At 47.7% G+C, this 11,902-nt stretch overlaps 1 protein-coding gene across 1 annotated transcript; it reads right to left on the minus strand.

The window, feature by feature from the left end:
- Positions 1-161: 161 nt before the first annotated feature.
- On the minus strand, positions 162-11,902 carry aldh9a1a.1 (aldehyde dehydrogenase 9 family, member A1a, tandem duplicate 1). Its single transcript, XM_061684039.1, has 11 exons — positions 11,678-11,902; positions 10,500-10,645; positions 5,179-5,308; positions 4,001-4,135; positions 3,728-3,924; positions 2,236-2,376; positions 1,893-2,081; positions 1,734-1,821; positions 719-860; positions 528-640; positions 162-341 (listed from the first exon to the last, which is right to left on the minus strand). Exons 1-11 carry the CDS (start codon positions 11,820-11,822, stop codon positions 247-249), a joined length of 1,521 nt encoding a protein of 506 aa, XP_061540023.1. The 5' UTR covers positions 11,823-11,902; the 3' UTR covers positions 162-246.

An 11,902-nucleotide genomic window follows, 5' to 3' on the forward strand; every position in this document is an offset into this window, starting at 1 on the left:
CCCTGACGTTGACTGGCGACCGGTCCAAGGAGTCCTCTCACACAAAGTCAGCTGGGATAGACTCCAGTTCACCCTAAGGCGACCTTGATGAGGACAAGCTACAGAATATAAACTGGATGGCTAGAGAAGGGAAAGCAGACTGAGAAAATAGAGGACACGCATTTTGATGACAGTTTTATTTAGAAAGTCGGCGCTGACGCGCATATAAACGCAGATGTGAAGCTTGCGGAAGGTCGGCGAGGACGTTCAGAAGAGACTCTCCACGTCGCCCATCTCCACCACCACCGTCTTAAGCTGGGAGTAGTACTCGATGGTCACCTGACCGTTCTCACGCCCAAAACCTAACAAAGCCAACACGCACACAAAAATAATAAAGACTGTATTTCTATATCGCAGACTTTCACTTATCGCGGAGGGGTCTGTAACGTAACCCCCGCGATGGAACGTCGTCGTAAAAGACCTCACACACGCCGCTTTCAAGTAAAACTGAACCAACGACTTTCCTGGTTTTCTTTTGAAAGGCCCACCTGACATCTTGTATCCTCCAAAGGGTACCTCCACGGGGCTGATGTTGTAGTTGTTGATGTAACACGTGCCCGCCTCCAGCTTCTCAGCCACTCGATGAGCTCGCGAGATGTCTCTGAGGGACGAACGAGAAGAAGAACGTTTAGAGGTTGCGAATGCGCCACTCGGTCGAGCTCCCGGTCGTCGCGATCACCTGGTGAAGACGCCGGACGCCAATCCGAAGGTGGTGTCGTTGGCACGCCGCAGAACCTCCTCCTCGGTGTCGAACGGCAGCACCGACATGACCGGCCCAAAGATTTCCTCCTTCACGCACGTCATGTCGTCCCTGCAGTTGTCTGCGGGAACAGAATGACCGGACGATGAAAACGAGCATGACGGCATCATGAAATGCGCACGACCACAACTTGAAACGCACGACAACTTCAAGAAACATGACCACAAGATGAAACACAAATGGCCAAATCATGAAAACAAATACATGACCACATCAAAAAACCACATCATGAAATTACACGACCACATGAATCACATGGCAACATCAGAAAACATATGACCACAACATGACAAACACATAACCACAACATGAAACACACAACGACAACAAGGAACATGACCAAATGATGAAATGCACATGAAAACAACATGAAATGTGTGCGGCCACATTATGAAACACACATGACAACATTAAGAAACATGACCACAAAATGAAACCCATACTGTATGGCCACATCATGAAATACATGACCACAACATCAAACACATAACATTAACATGTGACTACAACATGAAACCCAGATGGTCAGCACTTGAAACGCACAACCACATCAAAAAACGTACGACCACATCAAGAAACATATGAACACAACATGACACACACATGACCACATAAAGAAACATGAGCACCACACAAAACACACAACCGCATCAAGAAACATATGAACACAACATAAAACACGCAGGACCACATTATGAAGCATGGCCACAACATGAAGAAACCCATACGTCCACATCATGAAACATGCGTGGCAACAACACAAAACCACATAAAACACACATGACCACATCAAGAATATACTGTATGACCACAATATGAACAACGTATGACCACATCATGACATATGCATGACCCCATCATGAAAAACACAAGACCACAACATGAAACATCACCACTTCGTGAAACTAGCATTAGCTTGTTAGCTTGGCCTCACCGAGTACACAGGGCGACATGAAGTATCCTTCCTTGAGTTTGGGGTCAGTGGGCACGAAGGGTTCGCCACCGCAGAGCACCTTGGCTCCCTGCAACAACAAAAACAAGAAACTTTTAGAATTAGCTTTAGCATTAGCATTACACTCCCCTTGCTCCTCACCTGTTCCTTGGCCTGCCTGACAAAAGCCAGGACCTTCTCCAGCTGGGGCTTGCTGATGAGCGCCCCCATGCGCGTGTGCTCCAGCAAGGGGTCCCCCACAGTGATGGCCTTGGTCCTGGTGACCACCCTCTCCAAGTACTGCGTCATGATGTCCCTCTGCACGAACACCCTGGTCCCGTTGCAGCACACCTGGGTTTGCCAAAGTTAATTAAGTTGGAGACTTTCCAGGGGAATTTCCTGGAAACATTCTGGACGTTATCCGCAAATTCTACACTCGCCCTTAGAAGATCCGTGGCGAGGAGCTTGTGTCCGAGCGTGGAACCAGTGGGGCGGAGGCACTCACCTGTCCTTGTGTGAGGAAGTTGGCCATGAGCGCTCCTTTGACGGCGTTGTCTAGGTCGCAATCTTTGAAGATGATCAGCGGAGACTTCCCGCCGAGCTCCAGCGTCACCGGCTTCACACCCCGGGCCGACAACTCCATAACCTGACAATGCAAAAATACAAACAAGTTCAACAACAGCAACGCTACACTAGTCATTGTAGTTGTGATCCTGGTGGTACTTGTTGTAGTTCTGCTTTTAGTACTGGATTTTGTCTAAATCTGGTTCTTGTTATAACGCTGGTTTTAGTTGTTTCTAGTCCTTGTCTAGTTTTGCCTGTACTCCTGCTTTTGTTTTTTACTAGTCTTGTAGTGTTTCTTTACCTTGTCTATTTCTCGTTGTTGATCTGGTTCTCTTTTTACTTCTGGTTGTGTTTTTAGTTCTGTTTTTTGTTTTAGTCTTGTTCTGGTACTATGTTCTTTCTTATTCTGGTTCTTATGTATTTGTGGTTGTTGTTCCAGTTCTAGGTTTACTTCTGGCTAAGCTTCTAGTTCTGTTTCTTGTTCTAGTCTTGTACTGGTACTAGCGCTGGTTCTGTCTTATTCTTGTTCTTTTCTAGTTTGGTGGTGGTTGTTGTTCCAGTTGTAGTTTTACTTTTGATTGTGCTTCTAGTTTGTGTCTTGTACTAGTTCTTGTCTCCTTCTGGTTCTTGCGCTCATCTTTCTCTGATTCTAGTTCTGATTATTGTCTTGGTCTGGCTCTTGTGCTGGTCTGTGTCTTGTCTAGTACCGGTTTTAGTTGTGTTCCTAGTTTTACGAGTGGTTGGTTGTGTGCTATAATGCAATAAATATAGAAACACAGTTCTAGTTCTTGTTCGAGTCTTTCTCTGGGTCTTGGTTGGGCTCTTATTCTGGTTGTTGTCCTGGTTTTAGGTGTACTTTGATTCTTGATTCTTTCTCTGGTTTTAGTTAGTTCTCGCTCTGGCGACCCATGACAAGGAAAAGCCGTGTCTCGTCCTGGTTGTCGTTTGGTTCTGGTTCTTTTATATGAAAAAAAAAAAGGAATGGTTGTTACGATTCTAGTTCTATTTTCTTTTACCCTAGTTCTGGTTCTTGTCTAGTCCTGGTTGCCGTTCTACTTCTCTTTGTGGTTCTACTTCCGGTTCTTGTTCTTGTATTTCTCAGATTCTAGTTCTGGTTGTTGCTTGGTTCAGCTGCTGTTCTAGTTCTGTTTGTTGTTCTGGTCTCTTTGATCCTAGTTCTAACCCTTGTCTTAGTCTTGTCGTTATTCTGCTTCTTGTTGTAGTCTTGTTTAGTTCTGGCTGTATTTCCCGTTATTGTTCAAATATCTTTTGTCCAGTTGTGGTTCTTGTCTTGGTCTGGCCTCTTGTTCTGGTTCTAGTCTCCCCACAGTACAAATCGTTTGTACAGACGGTCTGCCAATCATTGTTGTTCTAATGTTTCCTGGCCCCTAACCCCTTGTGTATATCAAGGAGGTAGTGGTACGTGCTGTTACCTTCTTTCCGGTGGGCACGCTGCCCGTGAAGGACACCTTGGCGACATTTGGGTGCTGGCACAGTAATGTTCCGGTTTGGGCGCCACCTTGCACCACACAGAAGAGTCCTTGGGGCACTCCGGCCTCCCGGTAGATCTCAGCCAGGATGACAGCGGTGATGGGCGTCATAGGGGAGGGCTTGAACACCATGCCGTTGCCTGACAACACAAAGGTCACAGCGCGCTGTCAAGGTAATCGCCCGAGCGGGAACAGGCCAAACGTTTGCAAACTTACCGCACGCCAGAGCGGGAGCAGACTTGAACACTGCGATCTGGAAGGGGTAGTTCCACGCTCCGATGCCCACGCACACGCCCAAAGCCTCACGTCGTGTGTACGCAAACGCGCCGCCGGGGAGCTGGATGTGCTGACCTGAGCAGACACACAAAGACTACTTCTCATTCCGTTTCCGCTTCTGGTTATACCTCCGATTCTACTTCTGCATTACATTCTAGTTCATGTTATTCTACTCCTAGTTTGCTCGTTATACTTCTGCTTCTCGTTATTGTGTACGTCAGGTTTTTTCCAGTTCTTGTTATAATTCTGGCTCTTACTATCGGCTGTATTTCTAATTCTGGATCTTCTCCTACTTCTGGTCTTTTTTATAATTCTGGTTGTGGTTTCTTGTTCTACTTCTGGTTGCATTCCCGTTTCTTTTTCTAGTTCTTGTTGTTATGCTTGTGGTCATTGTCGTAGCTCTGGTTCTTTTCCTTGCTATAATTCTGGTTACTGTTATTATTCTACATCTTGTTGTTATAGTTCTGGCCTATATTTGTTTTTTTCTAGTTCCTGTAATATTTATGTTAGTTGTTCTACTGGCTGTGCTTCTAATTCTGTTTCTTGTTCAACGTCTGTTTCTAGTTTTTAATCACTTCTGGTTACTGTTCTAGTTTTTGTTCAACTTCTAGCTCTTTTTCAAGTTCTTGTCCATTTCTCATTATTTTTCTAGCACTGCTTTTATTGTTGTAGTTGTGGTTCGAGTTCTGGTTGTGGTGCAAATTCAGTTTGTTTTTGTACTTCTGAGTTTTCTTCTTGTTTTGTTCAACCTCTGGTTGTATTTGTAGTACTTTTCTGGTTCTGTTTTCTTTTTTGTTCTAGTTGTGGTTGTGGTTTTAATTCTGTTTTTTCTTGTACTTTTGGTTTTTGTTCTAGTTCTTATCCCAGCCATCTTACACTTCCGCTTATTAATCCAGTTCTGGTTGTGGTTCTGCTTTTTGAAGTTGTTTCTATACTTTGGGGTCTTTTTCTAGTTCTAGTACCCTTCTGTGGTGGCCTCGTAAAAAACACAAAAAGCAAAAGCGAAACCTCTAAGATCATTGTGGCTTCACCAAGTCTGTAATCTGATGTTCATTAGGAGAATGTGCCATCATCTCAGATGGGAGACGGTTGACAAAATATCTTCCTTACAGACTGACCTGCCATGGTTCCGGCCAATCCGGCATAGTACTCCATACACTGCCAGGCCCCGTCCACGTCTGCCAGAGCTTCGGTGATGGACTTCCCGTTGTTGATCACCTCCAACTTGGCGATCTTCTCCCGACGCTCCTGAACGAAAACGTTCATACAACACCAAGTGCGGTCAATTCAATCACATTTATTTTCTAGAGCGCCAATTCACAACACAAGTTATCCCAAGGAACAGGTCCCCAGACTCAATGACCTATGGTTTGAAATGAGGGTTTCAAGCCGGGGTTGGCGTTGCATCATCCATCCATTTGCTTCTGCTTATTTGAGCTTGGGTCCTGGGGCCAGCAGGTGAAGCCAGACTTCCCTCTCCCCAGTCACTTGGTCCCCTCTCCCCAGCCACTTCGTCCAGCTCTTCCGGAGGGATCCCGAGGCGTTCCCAGGCCAGCCGGGAGACGTAGTCTCGCCGCGTGTCCCGGGTCATCCCCTGGGATGTGCCCGGAACACCTCACGGGGGAGGTGTCCGTGGGGCATCCTAACCAGATGCCCAAGCCACCTCATATGGCTCCTCTCAATGCGGAGGAGTAGTGGCTTGACTCTTAACCTCTCCCGGATTACCGAGCTTCTCACCCTATCTCTAAGGAAGAGCCCGGACACTCTGAGGAGGAAACTCATTTCGGCTGCTTGTATCCGCAATTCTTGATCTTTCGGTCTCCACCTACAGCTCATTACCATAGGTGAGGCTAACAACGTAGATCGACCGGTATAATTGAGAGCTTTGCCTTTTGGCTCAGCTCCTTCTTCACCACAAAGACCGATAAGGAGCCCGCATTACTTCAGACGGTGCACCGATCCGCCTGTCGATCTCATGCTCCGTTCTTTCCTCACTTGTGAACAAGGCCCCGTGAATCAGAATCAGAATCATCTTTATTTGCCAAGTATGTCCAAAACACACAAGGAATTTGTCTCCGGTCGTTGGAGCCGCTCTAGTACAACAGACAGTCAATTTACAGAACACTTTGGAGACAGAAAGACATTGACAAAAAACTATTGTGCAAAAAGATGCAGAGTCCTCTAGCACTTAGAGCAGTTCGAATGACTCATATTGCAATAGTCTGGTGCAATGAGCGTTGCGCAAAGGGCGCCGAGACGTCAAGGAGTGGATGCGGTTTAAAGTGACGAGTAGTGCGATCATCTGGGACAATGTCGGTTGTGCAAATGTTACAGATACTCCTCAATCGGTGTGCAAATGGAGCAGATGCTACTCTGGCACGAGTGGCCGGTATATGCAAATAGTGCAGCGTGGCGAGACAACTGCAGTGAGTGCACGAGTCATACATCATTGGCCCCACACAAATGTGACAACCAACTCAAGTCAAAAAATTGCCAGCTTATTGTAATGGAATTAGAGGTCAGTTGTTTAAGAAGTTGATCGCAAGAGGGAAGAAGCTGTTGGAATGTCTACTAGTTCTAGTTTGCAATGATCGGTAGCGCCTACCTGAGGGAAGGAGCCGGAAGACCGGGGTGCGGTGGGTCCGAGAGGATTTTGCACGCCCTTGTCTTAGTTCTGGCAGCGTGCAAGTCCTCAGTGGTGGGTAGGGTGGTACCGACAATCCTTTCAGCAGTTTTGATTGTCCGTCGCAGTCGGAGTTTGTCCTTTTTTGTAGCAGCACCGAACCAGACTGTGATGGAAGAACACAGGACCGATTCGATGACCGGTGTGTAGAACCGTCTCAACAGCTCCGGCGGCAGGCCGTGCTTTCTCAGAAGCCGCAGGAAGTACATCCTCCGCTGGGCCTTTTTGAGGACGGAGTTGATGTCGGTCGCCCACTTCAGGTCCCGAGAGATTGTAATTCCCAGGAACTCGAAGGTCTCGACGGTTGACACGAGGCAGCTGGACAACGTGAGGGGCAGCTGTGGCGAAGGATGCCTCCTGAAGTCCACGATCCTCTCTCCAGTCTCGAGCGTGTTCGGCTCCAGGTCGCGTCGGCCGTACCGCAGCTCCGGCCGCTCCGCTTCCTGTCGATATGCAGACTCGTCACCGTCCTCGATGAGGCCGATGACAGCGGTGTCATCTGCAAACTTCAGGAGCTTGACAGTCGGGTTCGCTGAGGTGCAGTCGTTCGTGTAGAGAGAGAAGAGCAGCGGAGAGAGGACACAACCTTGGGGCGCCCCGGTGCTGATGCTGCGTGCGGATGAGGTGGCCTCCCCCAGCCTGACCTGCTGTGTCCTGCCCGTCAGAAAGCTGTAAATCCACTGGCAGATGACAGGTGAGACGCTGAGCTGGAGAAACTTGGTTGAAAGGAGTTCAGGGATGATGGTGTTGAACGCTGAGCTGAAGTCCACGAACAGGATCCTCGCATAGGTCCCTGCACTGTTCTAGGATGAAGTGCAGTCCCATGTTGACTGCATCATCCGCAGACCTGTTCGCTTGGTAGGCAAACTGCAGGGGATCCAGCAAGGGACCTGTGACACTCTTGAGGTGGTCCAGCACGAGACGTTCAAAGGACTTCATGACCACAGATGTCAAAGCGACTGGCCTGTAGTCATTCAGACCAGAGATTGCAGGTTTCTTGGGGACTGGAATGACGGTGGAGCGTTTGAAACAGGATGGAACTTCGCACATTTCCAAAGATCTGTTAAAGATCTGAGTGAAGACTGGAGCGAGCTGGTCCGCGCAGACTTTGAGGCAGGATGGGGACGCATGGTCCGGGCCTGCCGCTTTGTTAATCTTCTGTTGTTTGAAGATGCGTCTCACATCCTGTACGTGGATGGTTAACGCAGAAGTCAGAGGTGCGGGTGTGTGTGTGGAGTGAAATTGTCCTTTTCAAATCTGCAATAGAAAGTATTCAAGTCGTTGGCTAGTATGCTATTGTTCTCAGCTCGGGGGGATCGTCGCTTGTAATTAGTCAGCGATTGGAATGCACGCCAGACTGATTTCGAGTCGTTCGCGCTAAACTGTTTTTCCAACTTTGCTGCATAGATCCTCTTTGCAATGTTCATTTCTTTAGTAAGCTGGTTTCTAGCGCGATTATACAGGGCCCTGTCCCCGCTCTGATATGCGTCCTCCTTAGCTTGGCAAAGCTGCTTAAGTTTAGCAGTGAACCACGGCTTGTTGTTGTTGAATGTGCGAAATGATTTTGTTGGTACACAAACCTCTTCACAGAAACCGATATAGGATGCGACAGTGTCCGTATATTCGTCCAGGCTGCCGGCTGAATTTTCAAAGACACTCCAGTCTGTGCAGTCTAAACAGCTTTGAAGTTCCATCTTGGCTTCATTGGTCCACTTTTTGACGGTTTTCACTGTAGGCTTCGCACATTTAAGTTCTTGCTTGTACGTCGGTATTAAGTGAATGAAGCAGTGATCGGACGAGCCCAGGGCTGCACGAGGTATAGCACGGTATGCGTTTTTTACCATCGTGTAGCAACGGTCGAAAGTATTATTTTCCCTGGTAGGACAGTCGATGTGCCGCTTGTATTTAGGGAGTTCGTGGTCGAGTTTAGCTTTGTTAAAGTCCCCGAGAATAATGAGGGGTGAGTCCGGGTGGTTTTTTTCAATTTCGTTGACTTGTTCGGCGAGGGTTAGCAATGCGGCGTTCGTGTTAGCTTGAGGCGTAATATAGACTCCAGCCAGTATGAACGATGCAAACTCACGTGGCGAGTAGAATGGTTTACAGTTTAAGAATAGCGACTCCAAATGCGGGCTGCAGTGTGTGCTGAGCACCGTGACGTCCGTACACCATTTTTCGTTGATATGGAGGCATATCCCGCCGCCCTTCGTTTTCCCCGATGATTCCACGTCGCGGTCCGCTCGATGAATGTTGAAGCCGGGAAGCGCGACGGGTCTAAGCCAAAAGCCGGGTCTCCGTGAAGCGCATGGCCGCGGAACGTCCGAAGTCTTTACTGGTCTTTAACAGAAGATGAAGCTCGTCCATTTTGTTGGGTAGGGAGCGTACATTCGCGAGGTGGATCGACGGGAACGCCAACCTGTGTCCTCTCTTGCGGAGTTTCACCTGAATGCCGGCTCGCTTCCCTCTGTGGCGCCGCTTCCGTCTCCGTGCGCCGAAAACCGCGGACGCCGCTCCGGTGAGTAACTCGGGGAAAAAAACTGAGCGGATATTTGAAAGTTGGTGACAGAAAGTCCGGAGTAGCCTTCTTGATGGTTAGCAGGTCTCCCCTTGTGTAAGTGAGTCGTGTAAGGTCTCCAAAGACGGACGAAAAACACAAAAACAAAGACAATACTAGAGAGCGCGTTACCGAGACGACCACACTGGTAGGCGCCATCTTGATATATGACTTGATATATGATATATGATATACGATAAACTCGAACTCCTCCACTTGGGGCGGGATCTCTCCCCGACCCGTAGACGGTGCTCCACCCTTTTCCGACTGAGGACCATGGTATGAGATTTGGAGGTGCTGATTTTCATCCCAGCCACTTCACACACTGCTGCGAACCACTCCAGTCAGGGCTGAAGATCACGGCTTCATACAACCATCAGAACCACATCATCTAAAATAAGGCGGAGACGTAATACTGAGGTCACCAAACCGGACCCACTCAACACCTCGGCTGCACCTAGAAATTCTGTCCATAAAGGTAATGAACAGAATCGGTGAGAAAGGGCAGCCTTGGCGTAGTCCAACTCTCACTGGAAACGATTCTGACTTACTAACGGCAATACGGGCCAAACTCTTGACACCGTTCGGACAGGGCCAGAACAGCCCTTATCACGGGGTCCGGTACCACATACTGCCAGAGTAGTCTCCACAGGAATCCCCGAGAGCAACACGGTCGAACGTCAAAACACATGTAGACTGGTTGGGCGAACTCCCGTGCAACTAGGAATGTCCTGATCCAACCTTTTAACTTCCAATCCTATATCAATATTGCAGCCTTGAGCTGAGCGATGCCGATATCGGGCAATCCGATATCAGCAATAATCAAACATACATTAATTATTTTGTAGTATGGAATGTTTGAAAAGGCTTGATCAAGTGATATTACTCAAACAGAGAACAATAAACAGCAACGGTAGGTATGAGGAAGGCGCATTGAATGAGCTGCTTGTATAAGAGTGGTCAAATCGGAGATTTTAGATCCAGTCCGATCCGATCAGATACTCGTTTTTTTGCTGACATCGGACCTGGTTCCGATCTCAACGATCTGATCGGGATAACTCTAGTTTTAACATACTTGGCCAGTATAAAATATTCAGATTCTGATCATAGTGTGTCAGAATGGGAGGGGTGAAGAGGGATCCGCCGCATTAATGAGTAACAACTTTTATTTTTTTACTCCGGTTTGACCCCCGCCCGCGTCTCACCCTGATGATGCGAGCGGCCTCCAACATGACGCGCGCCCGCTCCATGCCCGCCCTCTTGCTCCAAGTCACGTACGCGCCGTGGGCGCTCTTGATGGCCAAGTCCACCTCATCGGGGCCGGATGGGGTCATGTGACACAGCACGCGACCTATGCACGCAAAACAAAGTTCAAAATCAGCACATTCTTAAAATGTTTTGAGGTCAACAAGAAAGGAGGGGGCTTCTGTTATGCAACAAGTCAACGAACCTCATGATCCCACCGACATTTAAACAGACACCGTCTTGAGGGCTGACTCATACGTCCACATGGCCGCCATATTGAATGTGTCAAGTGCCACAATGGCTGACGATTCCTCGTTCATTTGCTGCTTAAGAGATGTCGCAACCGTTTTACACTCAGAGATCAAATGTCACTGATCAAAACCTGAACAATGACTTTTGAATGGATTTGGCCATTGTATGCTCGTTTTGCCAAAATAATTTACTAACTTTGTGGCCAATGTCATGAAGTGTTAGCAGTTTAGCATTCATGAACTCACCTATTCCCAGATTTTTTTTTTTTTTTTTTTTTTTTTTAAAGCTAACCTCCATTATTGTAGAGAATTTTGTTGTAACATGGCATAAAAAGTCAGATTTTTTGTGGCAAAATACTGTATTTTTAAATTTATTAAATTATAGCAACTCTAGAATTGAGACAATTAACTATAATCTGCAATCATACACACACACAAACTATCAAACTAGTTGCCCGCTCCACCAAACTTCTGCAGAAGGCTGTAATGTGCGTTTCGGCCTACACTTGCTCATCCAATCTCAAATCTAACAATAGTCATAGGGCTGGGCAATATGGCCAAAAATTCTTATCATGGTATAAATGGAGTCCCTTCACAGGGGTAATAGAATGTATTGCAATATCATATATATATATATATATATATATATATATATATATATATATATATATGGAGTTTTATACAGTGGAGTAAATAGTTCATTAAAAAGTCAAATATCTCTATATAGTGCTTCGAGAGCTGAACGATTCGCAGCCATGGCGCTACTTTGCCACATCCAGTATGGCGTCGTCGTCGGCGTGCCATGAAGCGCCCTCGGCGGTCTGTGTGTGTACTGCATGTGTATCATATGATGCGTGTGTACTGGACTGGAGGATTCGTCTGCTTACCGGTGGCAGGCTCGTACACGGGCTCGCTGGCGGCGCTCTCCGGCCGGGGCGCCTGTCGCTCCCCGTCCCAGAAGTTGAGGTTGTCGCTGAGCAGCAAACTGCCGGTGGTGGCGGCGGCCATGGCGTACAGGCTGGACTGGGCCATGTGGCTCGGTGGAAGAAGAACGCCTGCTCAGTCCTCGCTGCTATATTGCGAGGCGGCGACTGAAGCGCGAGGGGAGCCAG

The sequence above is a fragment of the Phycodurus eques genome, chromosome 8 (assembly GCF_024500275.1).
Source record: "Phycodurus eques isolate BA_2022a chromosome 8, UOR_Pequ_1.1, whole genome shotgun sequence".
Taxonomy (NCBI): domain Eukaryota; kingdom Metazoa; phylum Chordata; class Actinopteri; order Syngnathiformes; family Syngnathidae; genus Phycodurus; species Phycodurus eques.

Bases quoted from the DNA above. Each gene is read 5' to 3' on its own strand.
- aldh9a1a.1 (XM_061684039.1), bottom strand. From the start codon at position 11,822: ATGGCCCAGTCCAGCCTGTACGCCATGGCCGCCGCCACCACCGGCAGT. The intron at 4,136-5,178 runs GTCAGTCTGTAA...GTGTCTGCTCAG, and splicing joins ATTGGCCGGAACCATGGCAG to GTCAGCACATCCAGCTCCCC. The intron at 861-1,733 runs GTGAGGCCAAGC...CTGTTCCCGCAG, and splicing joins CATGTCGCCCTGTGTACTCG to ACAACTGCAGGGACGACATG.